The sequence below is a fragment of the Equus asinus genome, chromosome 13 (genome assembly GCF_041296235.1).
Source record: "Equus asinus isolate D_3611 breed Donkey chromosome 13, EquAss-T2T_v2, whole genome shotgun sequence".
Classification (NCBI taxonomy): domain Eukaryota; kingdom Metazoa; phylum Chordata; class Mammalia; order Perissodactyla; family Equidae; genus Equus; species Equus asinus.
The window spans coordinates 60,082,702-60,100,918 of record NC_091802.1 but is presented as its reverse complement, the minus strand read 5'-3'; the positions used below and the strand labels follow the sequence as shown (position 1 = coordinate 60,100,918).

The following is an 18,217-nucleotide window of genomic DNA, read 5'->3' as shown; positions in this document are numbered from 1 at the left end:
GGGCCTACCACAGTGCCGGGCATACCAACGCCTATGTCAGGATCACGGATCGCAAGTGTACTGGCTGTGCAAAAATGACTGACCGTGAAGCTCTAAGCCCTCCATTAACAGACAGATCTAAGGGAGGACTGCTTAAGGCAACTGGTCCTCCTCTCTCTCTGCTGAATGCAACAGGGCCTGTCCCAGGGGCTGCGAGCAAGAGGACAGTGCCACAGAGCCGGGCCTTGAACAACAGTCTCTCAGAGCACACAGAGAAAGGAGGGAAAGCCTGCCTGCTTCAATATGTACAAAAGTGGGATGAGGCACTGGTTCTGGGGAGGGGGAAAGAAGCCCACAGCCTCATCTTCTCAGTCACATGACTGCTGCGACAAGCATCCCCAAGCGCAGAGGGCAATCCTCAGGAGACAACGGTGCCACAAGAAAGGCCAATGGAGTGACTGGTAGGCCTTTCTGAGCCTCATACAACCTTCAATTCTCACCACCTGAAGCCTGCCTTCAATTAAGAAAAGCCGCTTGCAAAATCATCTGCACCGCCAAATCTCGGCAGAGCGAGGGCATCCATTAGAGACTTGAAGACACATATTTTCCTTAGGACACCAGGAGGGCACTGAGGGCACCAGGCAGCAAGGAGAGAGGAAATTAGTACTGCAGACGCTAAAACGCATCGTGCCGTGATGTGCAGGCCTTTGTTTTGATGACAAAGGCCAGGATTTTCGTCCCACTGTGATGAAAATGGAAGCTCTCTGTGCTGTGTGCAGGCGCCCCCACGGTGGCCTCTGAAACCTCTCATGCTCTCCCTTGGCAGCTCATCCACAATTTCATCTCAGAGCTGAGCCTCCTGCATGCTGGCTGTCAGGACTAACTAGGGAGGTCGGGAGGGTGTATGTGCAACACAAAGGGAACCCAGTACCCCTCATGCTCCCCTCTGACCTTTGAGGGATCTGAGTGGGAGGCGCCAAGCACAAGAGCCTGGTCCTAGTCCAGTGCCACTGAGTCCCTGGGGCGGTGCCCCAGGCAAGGCTGACTGATGACTGCTTTCCACGCTGGGGAGGGTCTGTTATTCTGTCACGTTACAGCATTCCCACGTTTCCGTCAATTACTCACATTCTCTCCACTAGGCAGCCTCTCAGGGTTTTGTTTTTCCCACTTTATTTCTACATTAGCTTCCAGTGAATCATTTCTCTTCTTATCAGTGACTGGCAGGCGTTAACGAATTACTGATTTTTCACATTCAATCAGCTGAGATAATATATTTATGTTGGAAAGAAAGGTATTTTTTGAATGAAGACTAGTATCTTTTGATAGTTTTCCTTTCAAACATAATACATGTGTACAATTCTGACTTGACAGCGGCGTAAATTCTAATCACAGCTACTGAGCCTATGTAACGGCAAGTGCGGGCTGCTGCCAGCTCCTCGCAGACCCTCTGCCCAGCCGGCCCTTGGAGGCCACTGCTGTCCTGTCCTGCAGGGCACACTGGGGGCAGGGCGATGGTGTGGCTCAGCACGTGGGTGCCAGGCATGCCATCTGGCAAACTCTGGCTCCAGCTTGCACTCCCAGTGAGACCCTGGGCAGTGCCTGCCCTGTGCCTCAGTTTCCCCATCTTTAGAAGGTGGATAATAACAGCACCTCCCTTTGAAGAGTTCCAGCAAAGATTAGTGAAGTTAACATACGCAAAGCCCTTTGCAAGGCACCTGGCACACAGCAGATGCTCCATAAATGTTACCTACTACTATTCTTCCTAATTCTCAACCAAAAGAAGCACGAATCACCTTGGCTTCTCCAGCACCAGAGCACAGATCTTCCAGGATTCCCACAGATGGAGACCATAGCTAAATTAACAAAGTGCTCAAGGCTTCAAAGCCAAAATCAAATCCCAAATGCTGGCTTCAGCCTCGGCTGCTCTCCTGGACAGAACGGGGGCGAAACAAAAACCTCTGCTCGGGCTTCACAGGAAGCAGGACAGCAACTCATTTCATCCAAGACACAGGATTGTTAGCTATTCCAAAGATGCTGTTTACACATAGATGTTAATCATGAATAATTTTTGGTGCGCTCTGTGCCTCCAGTGATCAGAATACTAACTAACAGCCTCACGGAACAGGTTCGACGTCTTTCTGATCTCCTGCAGCTTTCTGAGTACCCTAAGATTTCCAGCACTGTGTAAGCATTTCATTACTTTGTTTCAGGCCTGAAAAATGTCCCTTAATTTCCAAGCATGGATCTTATTGCCACGCTCTCAAATGATTCAGAATATAAATATGCACTGCAGTGGCAACACGCTTATTTATCAGGCTGCTAGGTTTGCTTAGATCATTAGAAATCGGGGGTGCTCGAGGAAGGTTCACTATAATTTACTTCCAGACACAGCAGCTTAATTAGAAAACAAATTCCTTCCCTAGCTTTAAAGACTGCTAAATAATTAGAAGACACAAACACCGCCCCTATCTTTTCTCTGGTCTCGTGTTGAGACTAAACAACACCCGTTTTGCAGATCTGACAAAGGTGGCAGAAGCTGGCAAGGGGTTAATACTCGATATCCTGGGAACCTTATGCTGAGCAGTTGCACAGAGGCAGCTGTTTGAAACAAACCTCATTTATTATAGAATTACCATGCAGGCATTCTGAAGTATGAAACTTTTTGATCAGGTTCTCCAGTGACAGCAAAGTGGAGGAGAATGGCCCAATCAGGGTGGATGTCTAATGGTCTCTGGGCAGCAGGGGAAGGCGCTGGCACCTAGTGTAACCAGAAACCAGGCAAGAAGACGGTTACTGAAAATCTGACCCTTTGCTAAACAGAGTCTGTCAAATGGTTTCCAGACAAGGAGAAAAGTAAACGTGCTGTTTTTCAGAAGCTGATGTCTGGTGTTTGCAAATGTTGCCATCCCACAGTGAAACTTAACACAGTGAACACTTAACAGTTGCAGCAGGGCCGCTGCAAGTTGCTCCAGCTCTAAGTGTCCAACAGCTACCACGGGCCTGTTATGTAATGGGATGTTACACTGAACTCCTCAGGTCAGCCTGCACATGCGCCCTGATTAGGTCCAGTTGCTACACCCTTGTAACACACCCTCTGCACTCTGGAATATAAAGTCTCTACTGGCACTAGCCTCGGGGGGGACACTCCTTTGGGAGCTATCCCGGGTGTTCTCCATTGTTTGTGCAAGCAATAAACTTTTTTCTTCACCTTCTTCAGCCTTGGTTGTGGTTTTGGCTCACCAAGAGATGAACCCACTGAGTTCGGTTACACTAGGGTCATAAAAATGGCTGGAAAGAGAGGTCATGGAAGTGGGGCTCAGTGCCGCCGTCAAACCTCTACACCCTCCTGCTCCAGGTCCTGAGACTCCTAGGGGGCTCTCTAGGGGATCCTTGGACATGAAGTCATCTGCTGTGCAGCTTGCAGGCAGGATCTCCTCATTAGCTAACATCGACACTGACAGCCGAGCTCTGATCCTACTGAGCTTTGGTCCTGGAGGCATTGGCACACACAGAGCTGCACATGGGGAAGGACAGCTTCGAGAGAGCAGCAGGTGAGGGCATGTGGGCACAGGACACATGCCTGCCATCCTGGTCCATGCAGGCCAAATGCTGCCTGGGCACCCACAGCCAGGCCTCAGCAAGGCTACTCACCAGACTGTGCCAGGATGACCCTTCCTACACAGAGCAAGGGCCTCAGGAGGGAAACAGCAGGCAGAGGATGAGACACACATTATTCTTATTTTTTGCAGGTCTTCTTATTTTTTGCAGGGCATTAGGCCAACAACACAGGCCTGAATCTCCCTGTCTCATCTCCATATTATGACTGGTCACTCTAGTCAGGTGGGATAGGGACCAGAATCGCCTGCACACTTAGAGGTGACACAGTGGTTCTCAAGTGCAAGAATTTCCATGTGCTTGGCTGAAACGAGACAATGAGCTGTGTGCAGAGCTAAGTCTTCAGAATCCTTAAATGCTGGCAAAAATTAGTAACGTATTAAGTGACAGCCCAGCTCACCTTATGTTTATGCATCACAAGAAGTTCCCTAATGTCTGTCTCTCCTCGCAATCTACATAGCTCACACCGCTCTAGAAAGATAAATACTTTCTTAGGGGCTTCCTTGCTGATGGTGTTTCCTCCCCACCAATCTACAGTCCTTAGGATTTTGCTCAGAATAAAGAACTGCTAAAGAATAAATTAAATGGGATCAAGGAATTGAGCAAAAGATCCCATTTCTGTTTTACACCATAACTGTAATTTAAAACAAGTTATCCCACCAACTAACCTGGACCCTCGATCAGTTCATCCAACAAGCTGTACTGGACATCCACATGAGGTTCCCACAGCTCTGCGGCGATGGCCACATGCACCCCAACAGGAGGGAGTGGGGAGAGGGACCCCCAGAGAGTTAATGCTGGCAAAGAAGTCAAAATGACGGATGCCATCTGTCACCCTTAATGCAGACGCGATTCCAGGAGCCCGGAGCCCCGTTCCTCTTGGAGAGGAGAACCGGTCACAGTAACCAGGGACACGTGGAGCATCACTCAACCAACCACCAGGCTCTCCAAGACCTCACCTGGCAACCACTCCGACAGCTGTATTGATATTGTGCAACTTTTCTATTAAAATCTCTCAAACTACTCAAAAGTTTACGTATTTTGAAATATTCCGTGGCTCCTCCAAACATCAGCTACTTATAAATTTTTAAAAGAAACACTTCCTCATCCTACCTGGGGCAGGGAGGCTGGTGCAGAGGCGCCTCTGCCCCCACCTTGCTCAGTCACATGGCCGGGAAGGCGAATCTGGGGATGAATGTGTATCACAGGATGCTGCTGGAAAGCCCACCCTGTGACAGCCGCTGGGTAGGACATGGCTTCTAAAGGAGGAACGCCCTCCTGCTGAATCTGATGCAGGGGACATCCTACCCACAGAGTCTGTGAAGAATGACTTTAAATCAACCGAAGTGACTGGTCCACCTGAGCAGGAGCAGTGAGCCAATTTGTAACTACTCAATTTTAGGAAAGTTTTGAAAAATAAGACAAAAAAATTCAAAAGGCTTTGCCCAAGTCAGCTGTGGCCCCGGGACTGGGGCACTTGCACACTTGGAGCACCGGAAAGAGGGGACTTGGCAGGAGGATCTCACTTTCAGAGACTGATCTCTGGGCTTCTGTGTCAGGGAGGTGACTCCACTTGCCTACGGGTACACTGGTGACAAGCTTGCCCTGGAATGAGCTGGAGAGAGCCTCATCCCGAAGCACAGTGGCCCCGGCATTTTGCACAAGGCAAGGCTGGACCCACCCCACACCAACACTGGTGGAGCAGACGCAAGCAGAATGAAGGATGGCGGGGACTGAATGTGGGAGCACAGCTGGGCTGTGGCTTCTGGAATGACCAGACCGGCTAGAAGGCCACCAGGGAGATGTGGTGTCCCTCACACACTCTGCTTCCATCTGAACCACCAGGCCCACCTAGCATAGCTGGAGAGACAGCCTAGTTTGCACTCATGTCCCTTACTGCTCATCTGCCCATCTTCCCGCCACCCCCTAGGCTCTGTGTCCCTCACTCCTTCACATCTTGACAAAAGGGTTTCAACCTGTGTTTGAATTAAAACACAACAAAACGAAAGTCTGGGTCTGAGTCTGGACTGTACGGTTTTCAGCTGTTTCGCTGCGGATAAGGTCGCTTGGCTTCCTAAGGCTCAGCTTCCTCTGTTGCTCCTGGTACTGAGGGCAGTCGAGACCCACACGCCCTTGCATGGAAACACTCTGAACACGACAGCACCACACAACGTCTTGATTAGACAGCCACTCAGCACCTCTTTGGGCGAATTACAGACCAAGTATCAGAGACGGGGTGGGAATTGTGCTGAGGAAGTACACCTAAATGGACAAAGGGGACTCAACATGCTAGCAAATGGCTGATGAAAACGGGCCTACTGCTGACATAACGAGGGAAAGAGGGGGCACAGGCCTCAGCTGCCAGGAGTGGGGTGGCGGTAGAAATCGTCCCGCACAGCCTCAGGTCTCACACATGAACAATCTGTTCGGCTCTGCGCTGTGTCACATGACAGCTGTCCAAGTGGACCTGCCTTCACTGATGAGTAGGTTAACATCACAACGAGCCACATCCCGGTCCTGAGGGAACCCCAAGTGGCCCCAACGCAGTGAGTGGAAACGAACCATGGTCCCAGGAAGGGATAAGCCGTAGAGCTCACTGTAACCAAGAGTTATGTATTTTGAGAAGAAATCTCCAGAAAATGATAATAAAATAGGTGAAAATAATGAGACATTTTTTCCAGGAATGGTCTCTGAATATAGAAACCACAGCAGCCTGGAAGAGTCTATCAAACACAGATGTGCTGCATTTCTGCCCAGCTTCATAACTGCAAAATCAAGTCTGCTTGTTGAAAAATTTTCTTCTTATAGACTGTGAGCATAATTGGGGAAAAAGTTAAAAATCTAAAAAATAGAATAGCGTTTGTTTTAAATGGAAAATCTCTTGAATACGCTATAGAAATTAGCAACTTGCATCTACTCATACAGAGACCTAATGGCTGTTGTGGCCGGGTGTCTTCTGGAGCTGAACATCTGGATTTTTTCTAGTGCTACATAATTCTAAAGTTTGGAGTTTGTCCTGGCATAAAAAACAAACATAATTCAACCACTCACATTGAAACTAAGCTTTGCCAGGCTACACAGGAAAACAGCCCTGTGGTATCTCAACCTGGAAATGACTGTGTGTTGATTCGTGTGTCTCAACTGAACTACACTTCTGCTGAGCTGTAGTCAGAGATCAGTGACTCAGACCAGAGTCAACACACCTTCAACAGTTATTCACATAAAGACTTGAGGTTTCTAAAATGACCTGCTCTTATTCTCTTTTTGTCACCACCATCACAACCCCCTCAAGAAGCTCTATCCTCGATGCCTTGAGAGAAAAGTGTGGTTCATTCTGGACACTCGTAGCCCGTCCCAGTTAGTGTGGATAGTTTTCTGAAATGCAAACCTCTCTGAAATCAGAACTATCTCTTTTTAATTGCACAGTTGGACTTGGATATACAGTTTTCCAAAAGACATATGACAGCATTTGCCGGATGGTGAGCAGGACAGGTGTATGAAAGACATTTCCTAGCGCAGTCTTTATCTGGAATCCAGACGGCTTCAGAAGTGTAAAGTAATATGAACCATTATTCACACTGTAGCTTCAGGGGCAGTGCTGAAGAACAGAAAAGTCTGTGGGGGCGGGTCGGCACCCACTGAGAGCCCACAGAGGCGAGGCTGCGGCAGGGAGCGTGATGCCCATCAGCACCACTCAGTCCTCAGTCAGACCCGTGTGAGGCCCGCTCTTCAGGACGGGGACAGATACGGAGGTGAAAGAGGTGCACCCTGCAAGTGTAGCTCCTAAGGCTGAGGCCAGGACCCGAGCCATGTCTGCCCAACTCCCGTCCACGGTCTTTCCACCACACCCACTTCTCTGCCCCCTGATCCCCACTCAGGATGCATTTTGAAAACTGCCTGCTGTTAATGACAGTTAATTACGGTTTTTTTAAAAAATTAAAACACACACACCCAATCTTTCAGCATTTAACCAATTTTTTTTTTTAAAGATTGGCACCTGAGCTAACAAGTGTTGCCAATCTTCTTTTTTTTTTTCCTTTTTCTCCCCAAATCCCCCCAGTACATAGTTGTATATTTTAGTTGTGAGTGCCTCTGGTTGTGCCATGTGGGATGCCACCTCAGCATGGCCTGACAAGTGGTGCCATGTTCGCGCCCAGGATCCAAACCAGCGAAATCCTGGGCCGCTGAAGCGAAGCACACGCGCTTAACCACTGGGCCACGGGGCTGGCCCCAGCATTTAACCAACTTTGTAGCATCACTTGGCAGAGAGGGTGAGATGGAGAAAAGAAGAGGACAATGTGAGTCAGCCGTCAGAAGCTAAAGTGTAGGTTTGTCAGCAGAGAAAGTCACTTAGTGCTGGGGAGGGCAGTAAATACTGTTTCTGGGAAGGACATTGGTGGTTGCAAACTCTAAAGTCATGACTGAGGAAAATAATGCTTGATGAAAAATACTAAAATCTTAATACATGAGTGTTTACTTCTATTTTTCAATCCTCATGAAACAGCGTAAGTAATGACAGCGAAGGTTTCCTCCCAAGAAACAACAGAGCACATTGCAAAGAAGAAACACCACTTCCTCTCTCAGCTCCTGCTCAGTCTGCTCCTCAGCCCAGGCCACGGTTGCCATGCCGTCCTTCAGTCATTTTGAACTATACTCACTTGCAGGTTTCTTACTTCCCCAACTTACATATTAACTTTATTTTCTAAGTTGTCATATAGTAAGTGGGTTTTTTTGGTGTACAGTTCTATGATTTTAGCATATGGAGATTTGTGGGACCACCACCACAATCAGGGTAGTGAACATTCCTTCACCCTCAAAATGCCCTCTCTGGTGGCTCTTTATAGCTACACTCTCTCCAGACTCCTAACCCCTGAAAACTACTGATCTGTTTTCTGACCCTACACTGCTGCCTTTTCCAGAATGTCACAGGAATAGAATCACTCCACACAGGGCTCCTGGGATCCCCTACATGGCAGTGAACCAAATGTCACTCCTGTGTCGTGCTGACTAATATTTCCCAGTATGGACGCACCACAGTGTGTCTACTCATCCACCCCTGAAGGACATTTGGGCTAAGATTTGGCGATGATGCATCAAGCTACCATAAACATTCCTGCACAGGATTTTGTGTGAACTTAAGTTCTCATTCCTCCAGGATAAAGCCCTGGGAGCGGGACTGCTGGTCATATGGTAAGGCATGTCTAAAGGTTCAAGAAACTGCCACATTTTTCCAGAGTGGCTGCACCACTTTGCATTCACGCCAGCAACGTATGAGTTCTGGCTGCTCCACATCCTCTCCAGCACTTCGTATTGCCCATTTTCCATTTGAATCATTCTAACAGGTGTGTAGTGGTATCTCGTTTGGGTTTTAATTTCTATTTCCCTAATGGTTAATGATTTTGAGCATCTTTTTACGTGCTTATTGGCCATGCTGAGATCCTCTTCAGTGAACTTTCTTCCATTTTTCAATTGGACAGGTTGTTTTATTTTCTTATTTTTGAGTTTTGAATATCTTTATATGTTCTGGATACAAGTTTTTTTTTTTTAGAATTTTTATTTTATTAAAAAAATTTTTTTAATTGCAGTAACATTGGTCTATGACATTATATAGCTTTCAGATGTCCCTCGTAAGGTATTTTAAATTCTGTGTGGATTCCATCACGTTCACTGGCTACAGGTTCTTTGTCAGCCATGTGATTCGCAAATATTTTCCCCAAGTCTGCAACTTGTCTTGTCACTCTCTTAGCAGTGTCTTTCAGAGAGTAAACATTTTAAATTTTGATGCAGTCCAATTCACCAGTTTTTTTCTTTCGTGGATCATGCTTAGGGTGTCAAGTTGCTGTGCACATTTTAAGGCTGAGAAAGTGACAGGACAAGGGCTGGTTGTCCTGACAGCGAAGTCTGGGTAGAGGGAGGGCGGGTGTGTGTAAGGACCACAGAAAGACACCCAGAGATCTGGCCGCAAGGCTGGCCCTGCACTGCCAGGTGGAAAATGCCACCCAGGAAGCTGAACTGAACACCAGGTTTCTCTTCAGGAAAATTAGAGGGTTTGACTAAATAACTTAAAATTTTTTCTTCCTACAATTATGTGATTTTTTTTTTTTTATTAATGTTATGATGGATTACAAGCTTGTGAAATTTCAGTTGTACATTTTTGTTAGTCATGTTGTGGGTACACCACTTCCCCCTCCGTACCCTCCCCCCACCCCCCCTTTTCCCTGGTAACCACCGATCAGATCTCCTTCTCAATATACTAATTTCCACCTATGAGTGGAGTCATATAGAGTTCGTCTTTCTCTGACTGACTTATTTCGCTTAACATAATACCCTCGAGGTCCATCCACGTTGTTGTGAATGGGCCAATTTTGTCTTTTTTTATGGCTGAGTAGTATTCCATTGTGTATATATACCACATCTTCTTTATCCAATCATCAGTTTCTGGGCATGTAGGCTGGTTCCACGTCTTGGCTATTGTAAATAATGCTGCGATGAACATAGGGGTGCAACGGACTCTTGAGATATCTGATATCAGGTTCTTAGGATAGATACCCAGTAATGGGATGGCTGGGTCATAGGGTATTTCTATTTTTAACTTTTTGAGAAATCTCCATACTGTTTTCCATAGTGGCTGTACCAGTTTGCATTCCCACCAACAGTGTATGAGGGTTCCTCTTTCTCCACAACCTCTCCAACATTTGTCGTTCTTGGTTTTGGATGTTTTTGCCAATCTAACGGGGGTAAGGTGATATCTTAGTGTAGTTTTGATTTGCATTTCCCTGATGATTAGCGATGATGAACATCTTTTCATGTGTCTATTGGCCATATTCATATCTTCTTTTGAGAAATGTCTGTTCATGTCCTCTGCCCATTTTTTGATCGGGTTGTTTGTTTTTTTGTTGGTAAGCAGTGTGAGTTCTTTGTATATTATGGAGATTAACTCTTTGTCGGATAAGTGGCTTGTAAATATTTTTTCCCAATTAGTGAGCTGTTTTTTTGTTTCAATTCTGTTTTCCCTTGCCTTGAAGAAGCTCTTTAGTCTGATGAAGTCCCATTTGTTTATTCTTTCTATTGTTTCCCTCAACTGAGGAGTTACAGTGTCCGAAAAGATTCTTTTGAAACTGATGTCAAAGAGTGTACTGCCTATATTCTCTTCCAAAAGACTTAATGTCTCAGGCCTAATCTTTAGGTCTTTGATCCATTTTGAGTTTATTTTGGTGTGTGGTGAAAAAGAATGGTCGATTTTCAATCTTTTGCATGTGGCTGTCCAGTTTTCCCAGCACCATTTGTTGAAGAGACTTTCTTTTCTCCATTGTAGGCCCTCTGCTCCTTTGTCGAAGATTAGCTGTCCATAGATGTGTGGTTTTATCTCTGGGCTTTCAATTCTGTTCCATTGATCTGTGGACCTGTTTTTGTACCAGTACCATGCTGTTTTGATCACTGTAGCTTTGTAGTATGTTTTGAAATCGGGGATTGTGATTCCGCCGGCTTTGTTTTTCTTGCTCAGGATTGCTTTAGCAATTCGTGGTCTTTTGTTCCCCCATATGAATTTTAGGATTGTTTGTTCAATTTCTGTGAAGAATGTTCTTGGGATTCTGATTGGGATAGCACTGAATCTGTATATTGCTTTAGGTAGTATGGACATTTTAACTATGTTTATTCTTCCAATCCATGTGCAAGGAATGTTTTTCCATCTCTTTATGTCATCGCCTATTTCTTTCAAGAAAGTCTTGTAGTTTTCATTGTATAGATCCTTCACTTCCTTGGTTAAGTTTATCCCAAGGTATTTTATTCTTTTCGTTGCGATTGTGAATGGGATAGAGTTCTTGAGTTCTTTTTCTGTTAGTTTATTGTTAGTGTATAGAAATGCTACTGATTTATGCACGTTAATTTTATACCCTGCTACTTTGCTGTAGTTGTTGATTATTTCTAATAGTTTTTCTGTGGATTCTTTGGGGTTTTCTATGTATAAGATCATGTCGTCTGCAAACAACGCGAGTTTTACTTCTTCATTACCTATTTGGATTCCTTTTATTTTTTTTTCCTGCCGAATTGCTCTGGCCAGCACCTCCAGTACTATGTTGAATAGGAGTGGTGAAAGTGGGCACCCTTGTCTTGTTCCTGTCCTCAGAGGGATGGCTTTCAGCTTTTGTCCATTGAGTATGATGTTGGCTGTGGGTCTATCATATATGGCCTTTATTATGTTGAGGTACTTTCCTTCTATACCCATTTTACTGAGGGTTTTTATCATAAATGGGTGTTGGATCTTGTCGAATGCTTTCTCTGCGTCTATTGAGATGATCATGTGGTTTTTGTTTTTCATTTTGTTGATGTAGTGTCAATTATGTGATTTTTAATAGCTCTTTTTACTCTGGAGACTCGAAACATGTCACGAGCTTTGTCTGGGCCCATATGGCTCAACAAACAGGAGCAGGGCACAGTCTGGAACGGCCACCACTGTGCTGAGTAACCAGGAGGGGAGAGGACAGCACAAACCTGGGCCATCCAAGATGGAGGGAGAGCTGGGACGCTGTCCAGCACGGAGACAGAGGAGTGGGCTGGCTTCATGCTTCCTGCTGCCCTGCCTAACGGGAGAGGACAAACCACTCCGTCCCCTTCACAGGGAGCTCCGGAAATACTCACAGGGAGGCAAAAGGAAAACAAAATCAAGACAACTTTAAACCAAGAACTGTCTGAACAGGCCACCAGCAGCAACCTAGCTCTGATAAACTGTAATTTTGTTGAAATTTTCATGGATATGGTTTATTTGAGAAATTACATGTATGTGGCAATGCACAGCATGGGTAATGGTACAGGCAATGGAGCATTCTATAACTCAGAAACGGAGGGGAAATAAAGACCCGAAAGACAGGGTACAGCAAAGACTGGGAAACGGAGTTCTAACGGAACAGTTTTGCAGAGCTGTGACATCTCGTCACGGAACCAAACCAAACAGACTGGGTGACCAGAAGGATCTAGTATTTTCTTATTTGTTAAAATCCTTTTCCATGTGCTGTTTCTCGATGATGACATGATCATTTAGCATTGGTAAAAGGTCTTCCAGGTCACAGCCCTTCCTGGAGGTAAAAGTGGCTTAGCACATGGAGGAGCTGCTCTCACGAGCAGTGGCGCGCTGCGCCTGCCTGTCTCTGGAAGAGAGTGTGTGGGTTTGGCCAGGACGTGAGCAAACATGGAAGACCCCTTAAAGGAGAACACCTTAATGCCTGTGTTGCTCGGCCCGCGTGTGCCCCAGCACGGCCCTCTACTTCCCGACCATGAGTATGCCGAGTGAGCAGGGTCTACAGAGCGCAAACGGGAAGATGGAAATTTGCCGTGTGGCTCACCCATGTTTTACAGGTGGTCAACAACAGTGCTCTCAAAGCTATCACCAGACTGCACCGTGGCTCACGATTTGTAGAGAACCAGCAAACACCTGTGCCTGGAGCAGCATGTACACAGTAAAGAGCTGTGAGAAGAAGGAAGCAGACAACCAGTTTACTGGTGTGAGATGGATGGTGATGCGTGTCCAGTGAGACTCTGGAACTTGCACCCTCACTGACCACTGCACACTCGACAACGCTAAGGTCCGCGGTCCCTGCTCTGGCCACTGCGTCTGCGCCAGGCCAATCACCTTGTATCCGCTCTGCGCCTGATGTAGCACACGTGGCTCCTCTGGACACAGCTTTAGCACTGGTTCTCAATCACGACCCGCAAAGCTGCCGCTACTTTGAATCCAGCTTGCCAGCACCCTCACCTGTCAATACGCCTCAACCTCTGCTTCAGCCAATGTTGCCTTTCTTTTTTCGTTGTTGTTTTTTGTTTTTGTTTTTGTTTGTTTTGGGTTTTTTTGGAGGAAGACTGGCCCTGAGCTAACATTCGTGCCCATCCTTATCTACTTTACATGTGGGACGCCTACCACAGCATGGCTTGCTAAGCAGTGCCATGTGTGTACCCGGGTTCTGAGCTGGCGAACCCCGGGCAGCCAAAGTGGAACGTGCGAACTTAATTGCTGCGCCACCGGGCCGGCTCCTAAGGCCACCTTTCTAACAAAGACTTCTAAGTCTCTGTCAACTATGGGCTGGTTTTGTGATACCCAAGACCTACTCTTGAGCAGAGGGACTCCAACCCTTTCCATTTGCCCTGCTGGCACTGATCGATATGTGAATTCTTTCTTGCCACAGCATCCCATTTTGCTGGTGAACAAATGCATCCTAAAATAAACAGATGCAGTGACCGGTCATCTGATTTCCTTAGATATTTACTCAGAATTTAAAAGGAGAAATTATATTCAATGAATTGTCTGCAGGTATCCTAATTATATTTGTTGACTCTTCCTTTTAAATTTATTTCTACATGTATTTTACTTGTCTACATTCTTATAAAAAAATTTTTAAAAGATAGAAAAAATGGAAGTCAATTAACACTGCTTCTCTCCCCTCCTTTCTCCAAATTCTACTTTCCTATCAAGACCAGAGTGAACTACAATTACATCATTTCATGCCCTTTTTATGTGTATTCACACACGCACACAGATGCATTGTCTTAAGAACACTCTCGGTGTCCTACCGTGTGCATTGGGCTCAACTGGCCCTTCTCACTTAACAACATCCCACGTCAGTACAAGGTTAGCTACACACTCTTTGCATCTGCCGTCTAGCGAGCAACCCCCAGTAGGAATGTACCGCGATCAACTCCATCGGGCCCCATCGGTGGACATCCAGGCATAATGCTCATATGTTTCCCCTGACACGCAGGCAAGTCTTTTCCTAGAAGAGAAATCTAGAAGTAGATTTGCCTTTCGTATCTAATTTAGTTAAATTCAGGCCTTAGCCGTTTTAACACATGATTTTGTAAAACAAAACTTAGAAAACAATTATCTCGTATGCTACTTCCAGAAGAAACAGGGTTCAGAGCAGAAGGGTTTAAGAACAACCCCCTAGATGAACAGGATGAGTCAAATGAACACACAGAGAAACAACACACACAGGTGCGGGGTAGAGCCGTGAGAGTGTTTCGGACGGACAGAGGCTCACAGCAGCAGGCGGACAGGCCGGCCCACGGACCCGGAGGGCGAGGAGAGGCCCTGGGGCTCCAACGCGCCAGGAAGGACACCTCCTGCCGGCACCGCCCCACCTGCCCTGCCACAGAACAGGGTGGGGGTGGAAGGCTGCAGGATATTAAAGGGTGAGTTGAAGATCAGGTGCACACGGTACCGCAAGAGGCCTCTGCAGCCACGGAGCAGACATCTGTACGTGCAGTGAGACGTTTTTGCTTCAGCTGAGTGTTGGGAGTATTTTTAAATGTTCAAAAGGATTCAGCTTTTTATTCTTTTCTTTTAATATGGCCCCACATTTAGCTATGTCCTACACTAAGCCCTAATGTAACAATCACAAATATGGCCTTAATCAGAGAACAAAAGAACACACCCACAAGAAAGAGACGTCCCCATGCTAACAGGAAGTATGTCTGAGAACCACAAGCAATAAAAGGAGGAGACTCCCCCTCAGACCCAGAAAGCCTCAAGAGCTTAAAAATCCTACTTACTTTTCTATTAAATCCAGTGTGACTCCAGGCACCAGACTAACACACTTCTGCATGCAAAACCTGCAGAGAAAGAAAAGAGAGTGAATCACACTAACGGGACACTTAACAGGAAAATGCAACAGGCCCTCAGAAAAAGTAAAGAGACAAAGCTGGGATGGGGACTGCAGGGTGAAAAAGAAGCCCAGGTTTCCTTAATTCTGGCAGCTTTTAGATTTATGAAGACAATCTCACTGCCAGCCTGTCACAGGCGCAGGACCACACAGCTGCATCAGTGAGTTTTCAGCAGATGGAGAGAACAAGTCTTCAGCGACATGGAGCAGAGCCCCCACCCAAGGGTGGGCGGTAGGGGGCAAGGAGCGGCGACGTGAAAGGAAGCTCTCCCCCAAACAATGGACAGACTGGACTTCTCTTCCTTTTTTTCCTTCTTATGAAAACAAGCTGAGGAGAATGACAGGAGAATCAGTGAATAACCTCCAGGCACACAAAATAAATTTGAGGGAGAAGACAAAGAAAAGTGAGTTCAATGCTATCATTTTAATTATCCTAAAATCACAGGCGTCAGAGCCGAGAGACTTAACATCCTCAGGCAGGGCCATCCCGGAGGGCTAGGATGGGACTGCGACCATCCTTCTTCCCTCCCGTCAGCGCTGCTGGCACCAGCAAGACAGAATCAACGGTAACACAGAGTAACAGGGCAACTCAGTATTTTTAGGGGGAGACATGTAAAGTGTTTAATTCACCTGCTTTACAAATTTAGAACAAATAATCCCCTCTACAAAACAGCGGCAGGCACACAGCAAACACTCACACCTGCAAAATGCATTTCCATGTATCTCTGGCTGGACAAGAGAAGGGGAGGAAGATGGGAGAAGGCCAGTGGGCCCAAGGGAGGGGACAAGTACAAGGACCAGGACTCACTCCAGGAGACATGGAGTGACGCATGTGAGGTGGGTGGGAAAGAGAAAGACAGGAGGGTCAAGAGACTCAGAGGCGGAAAGACAACAGACAAGGCTGTGAGGACGGTGTCTCGTGGGCAACTGGCTCCTGACAGGGTGGTGGACACGGAGCTGGCTGCTGGTGATCCCTGGGCTCCAAGCCTGGCCAGGCTCACTAGCTCAGGAAGCAAAGCCTCACTCAGCCAGCAGAGAGGAAGTGACCTTCCTGGTAGTGGCTGCCATACCAGTGTTCTCTCATTCAGCGAGCAGAAGAAACGAAAGTGCTGGCCACGTTTGCCTGACGCAGAGAGCAGCCATCTCCCGCGGGCACAAGGGCTCAGCACCTAGACGCTCCATCAGTGAGTCAATTCCACTTGGAGCCAATCCTTCTGCCGGCTCCACCTTCAGATAGCTCCGCCCGGCCTGCTCCCATGCACCGCTGCACCATGCACATGCAGCACAGTGCCGTGTAAATCAGAATCCCCCAGTGGATAAAATGCTCTACAGGAAATATGTTTTCCAGTCTGACTTCCATGCAGACTGTGCTACTGGGTGGTTTGTCATTTTGTCTATAACACACTTATTGATTGGGACTTCTGGATTCCAGTAATGACAGAATAATTTGTAAGACTAATTCTTTTGCCAATAACAATAATAAGCTCTGGACAAAATATAAAAAACAACCATTTGAAAGCACTAAAGAACAAATAAATACAGGCAGAAATGGAAGGGATATCACCCTTAAAAGAAGACTAACTCTGGGTGAGATCCACCTTTATCCAGCTTTTCCCACAGGTACTCCCCAATTCACATAGCATGTGGGGGTGGCGCTCAACTGAAAAGCAACTGTCTTATGGGGTGAGGAGTCAGAGATCAGCACTGAAGCCTGCCGGAAACTTCGGGGGGAAGTCTTAGGAAGGAAGGAGCCAAAATCTGCAAGCAAGCTCTCCTGGAGTCCTTGGCTGACTCCCGCCCTGCACACACGAGATGAGACTCCAAGGAGCCCGGTGGATACAACATCTGAAAGGCTGAAGGTGCTGAGCAGAGATTTCAACACCTGCTCACCAGTGTGCCCAAAGACAGGGAGAACCAGCCAGCCAAATTAGAGGGGCTTGATCAACACCTGGGGCCTTCCACTGACACCCCAGAGGGGTCATGCCTTAGTTACAGCCACACTCCAGGATTCGGAGCCACACTCCAGAACTAAGAGCAAAGCCAACAGAGATCAGTCCTACAACCAAGCAAGCACAAGAGCAATTAAACAGCCTGGGAGAACAGAGCTAAACACTCTTCAGAGGAAAACAACAGAATCCAGAGTTTCTTAATGTCTCATCCACAATGGAGAGTATCCTATATAAAGTCAAGAGAAAAAAGTTAGTAAAACAGATTCATAGTCGGCCAGATTTTGGAATTAGCAAAGACTTTAAAATTATAAAAATAACTTAATTATTGACTGGGAAATGGCATTATTATAAATCCACTGAAAACATCAAGTTCCATTAAACAGGAAATTAAAAATAGGGACAACATGCAACTTTAAAATATTCATGGTATGGTTCTACACATAAGAGCAGCATGGATAAATCAGTCACTGATAATCCACACATTTTACATCAGCAATAACATCGATTCCCTCCGCACCAGAATTGGCAACAGCTGGTTTTGTTGCTCACAGTATTCTCTCCTTCCTCCATACAAGAGCGCTACTGGGCAGTGAAAGGCCGAAGAGCAGGCCAAAGAAGAAGTAATAAAAACGGCTCAAAAACCTCCCCAAACTGGACGTTAATCATTATAACAATCGACACAACAGCTGGTGCTTCTTCAGTGCTTACTGCCTGGTCCTGGTGATGGAGCGCATAAAGAGGCTGGGGCCATGTGTGACTCCTCTTTGTCCGACACACCACTTCCAAACAGCGGACGGATCCCGTCTGCTTTATGTCAGTTCCACGGCACCTGACATGCTCACCTCCTGCCTGCTGACCCTCCAGGCCAGGGTTTCTCAGCCAGGCGCTGTGGACACCCAAAATCCTAAGATAACTGTCACCATTTTCATATTTACCTTTTACAAAAAGTTGAATCATGTTGATTTTGTTCTAGAATAAAGGAAGTCACAGTCACTGCAAAATCCCAAACAAGACAGACACGTG

The 18,217-nt window shown here is 46.6% G+C and overlaps 1 protein-coding gene across 7 annotated transcripts in view; it reads right to left on the bottom strand.

Annotated features, from left to right (window-relative positions):
- The window catches only part of RPTOR (regulatory associated protein of MTOR complex 1), a 397,196-nt gene that overhangs the window by 159,795 nt on the left and 219,184 nt on the right, over window positions 1-18,217 (bottom strand). For 6 of the 7 annotated variants that reach the window (XM_044746113.2, XM_044746114.2, XM_070483827.1 and 3 more), the window contains exon 7: window positions 15,136-15,195. The exons of the other annotated variant lie outside the window; for it this stretch is intronic. In XM_044746113.2, the coding sequence (XP_044602048.2) occupies window positions 15,136-15,195 (60 nt within the window). The remainder of the gene's footprint in view (window positions 1-15,135; window positions 15,196-18,217) is intronic. 7 annotated transcript variants of the gene reach the window in all.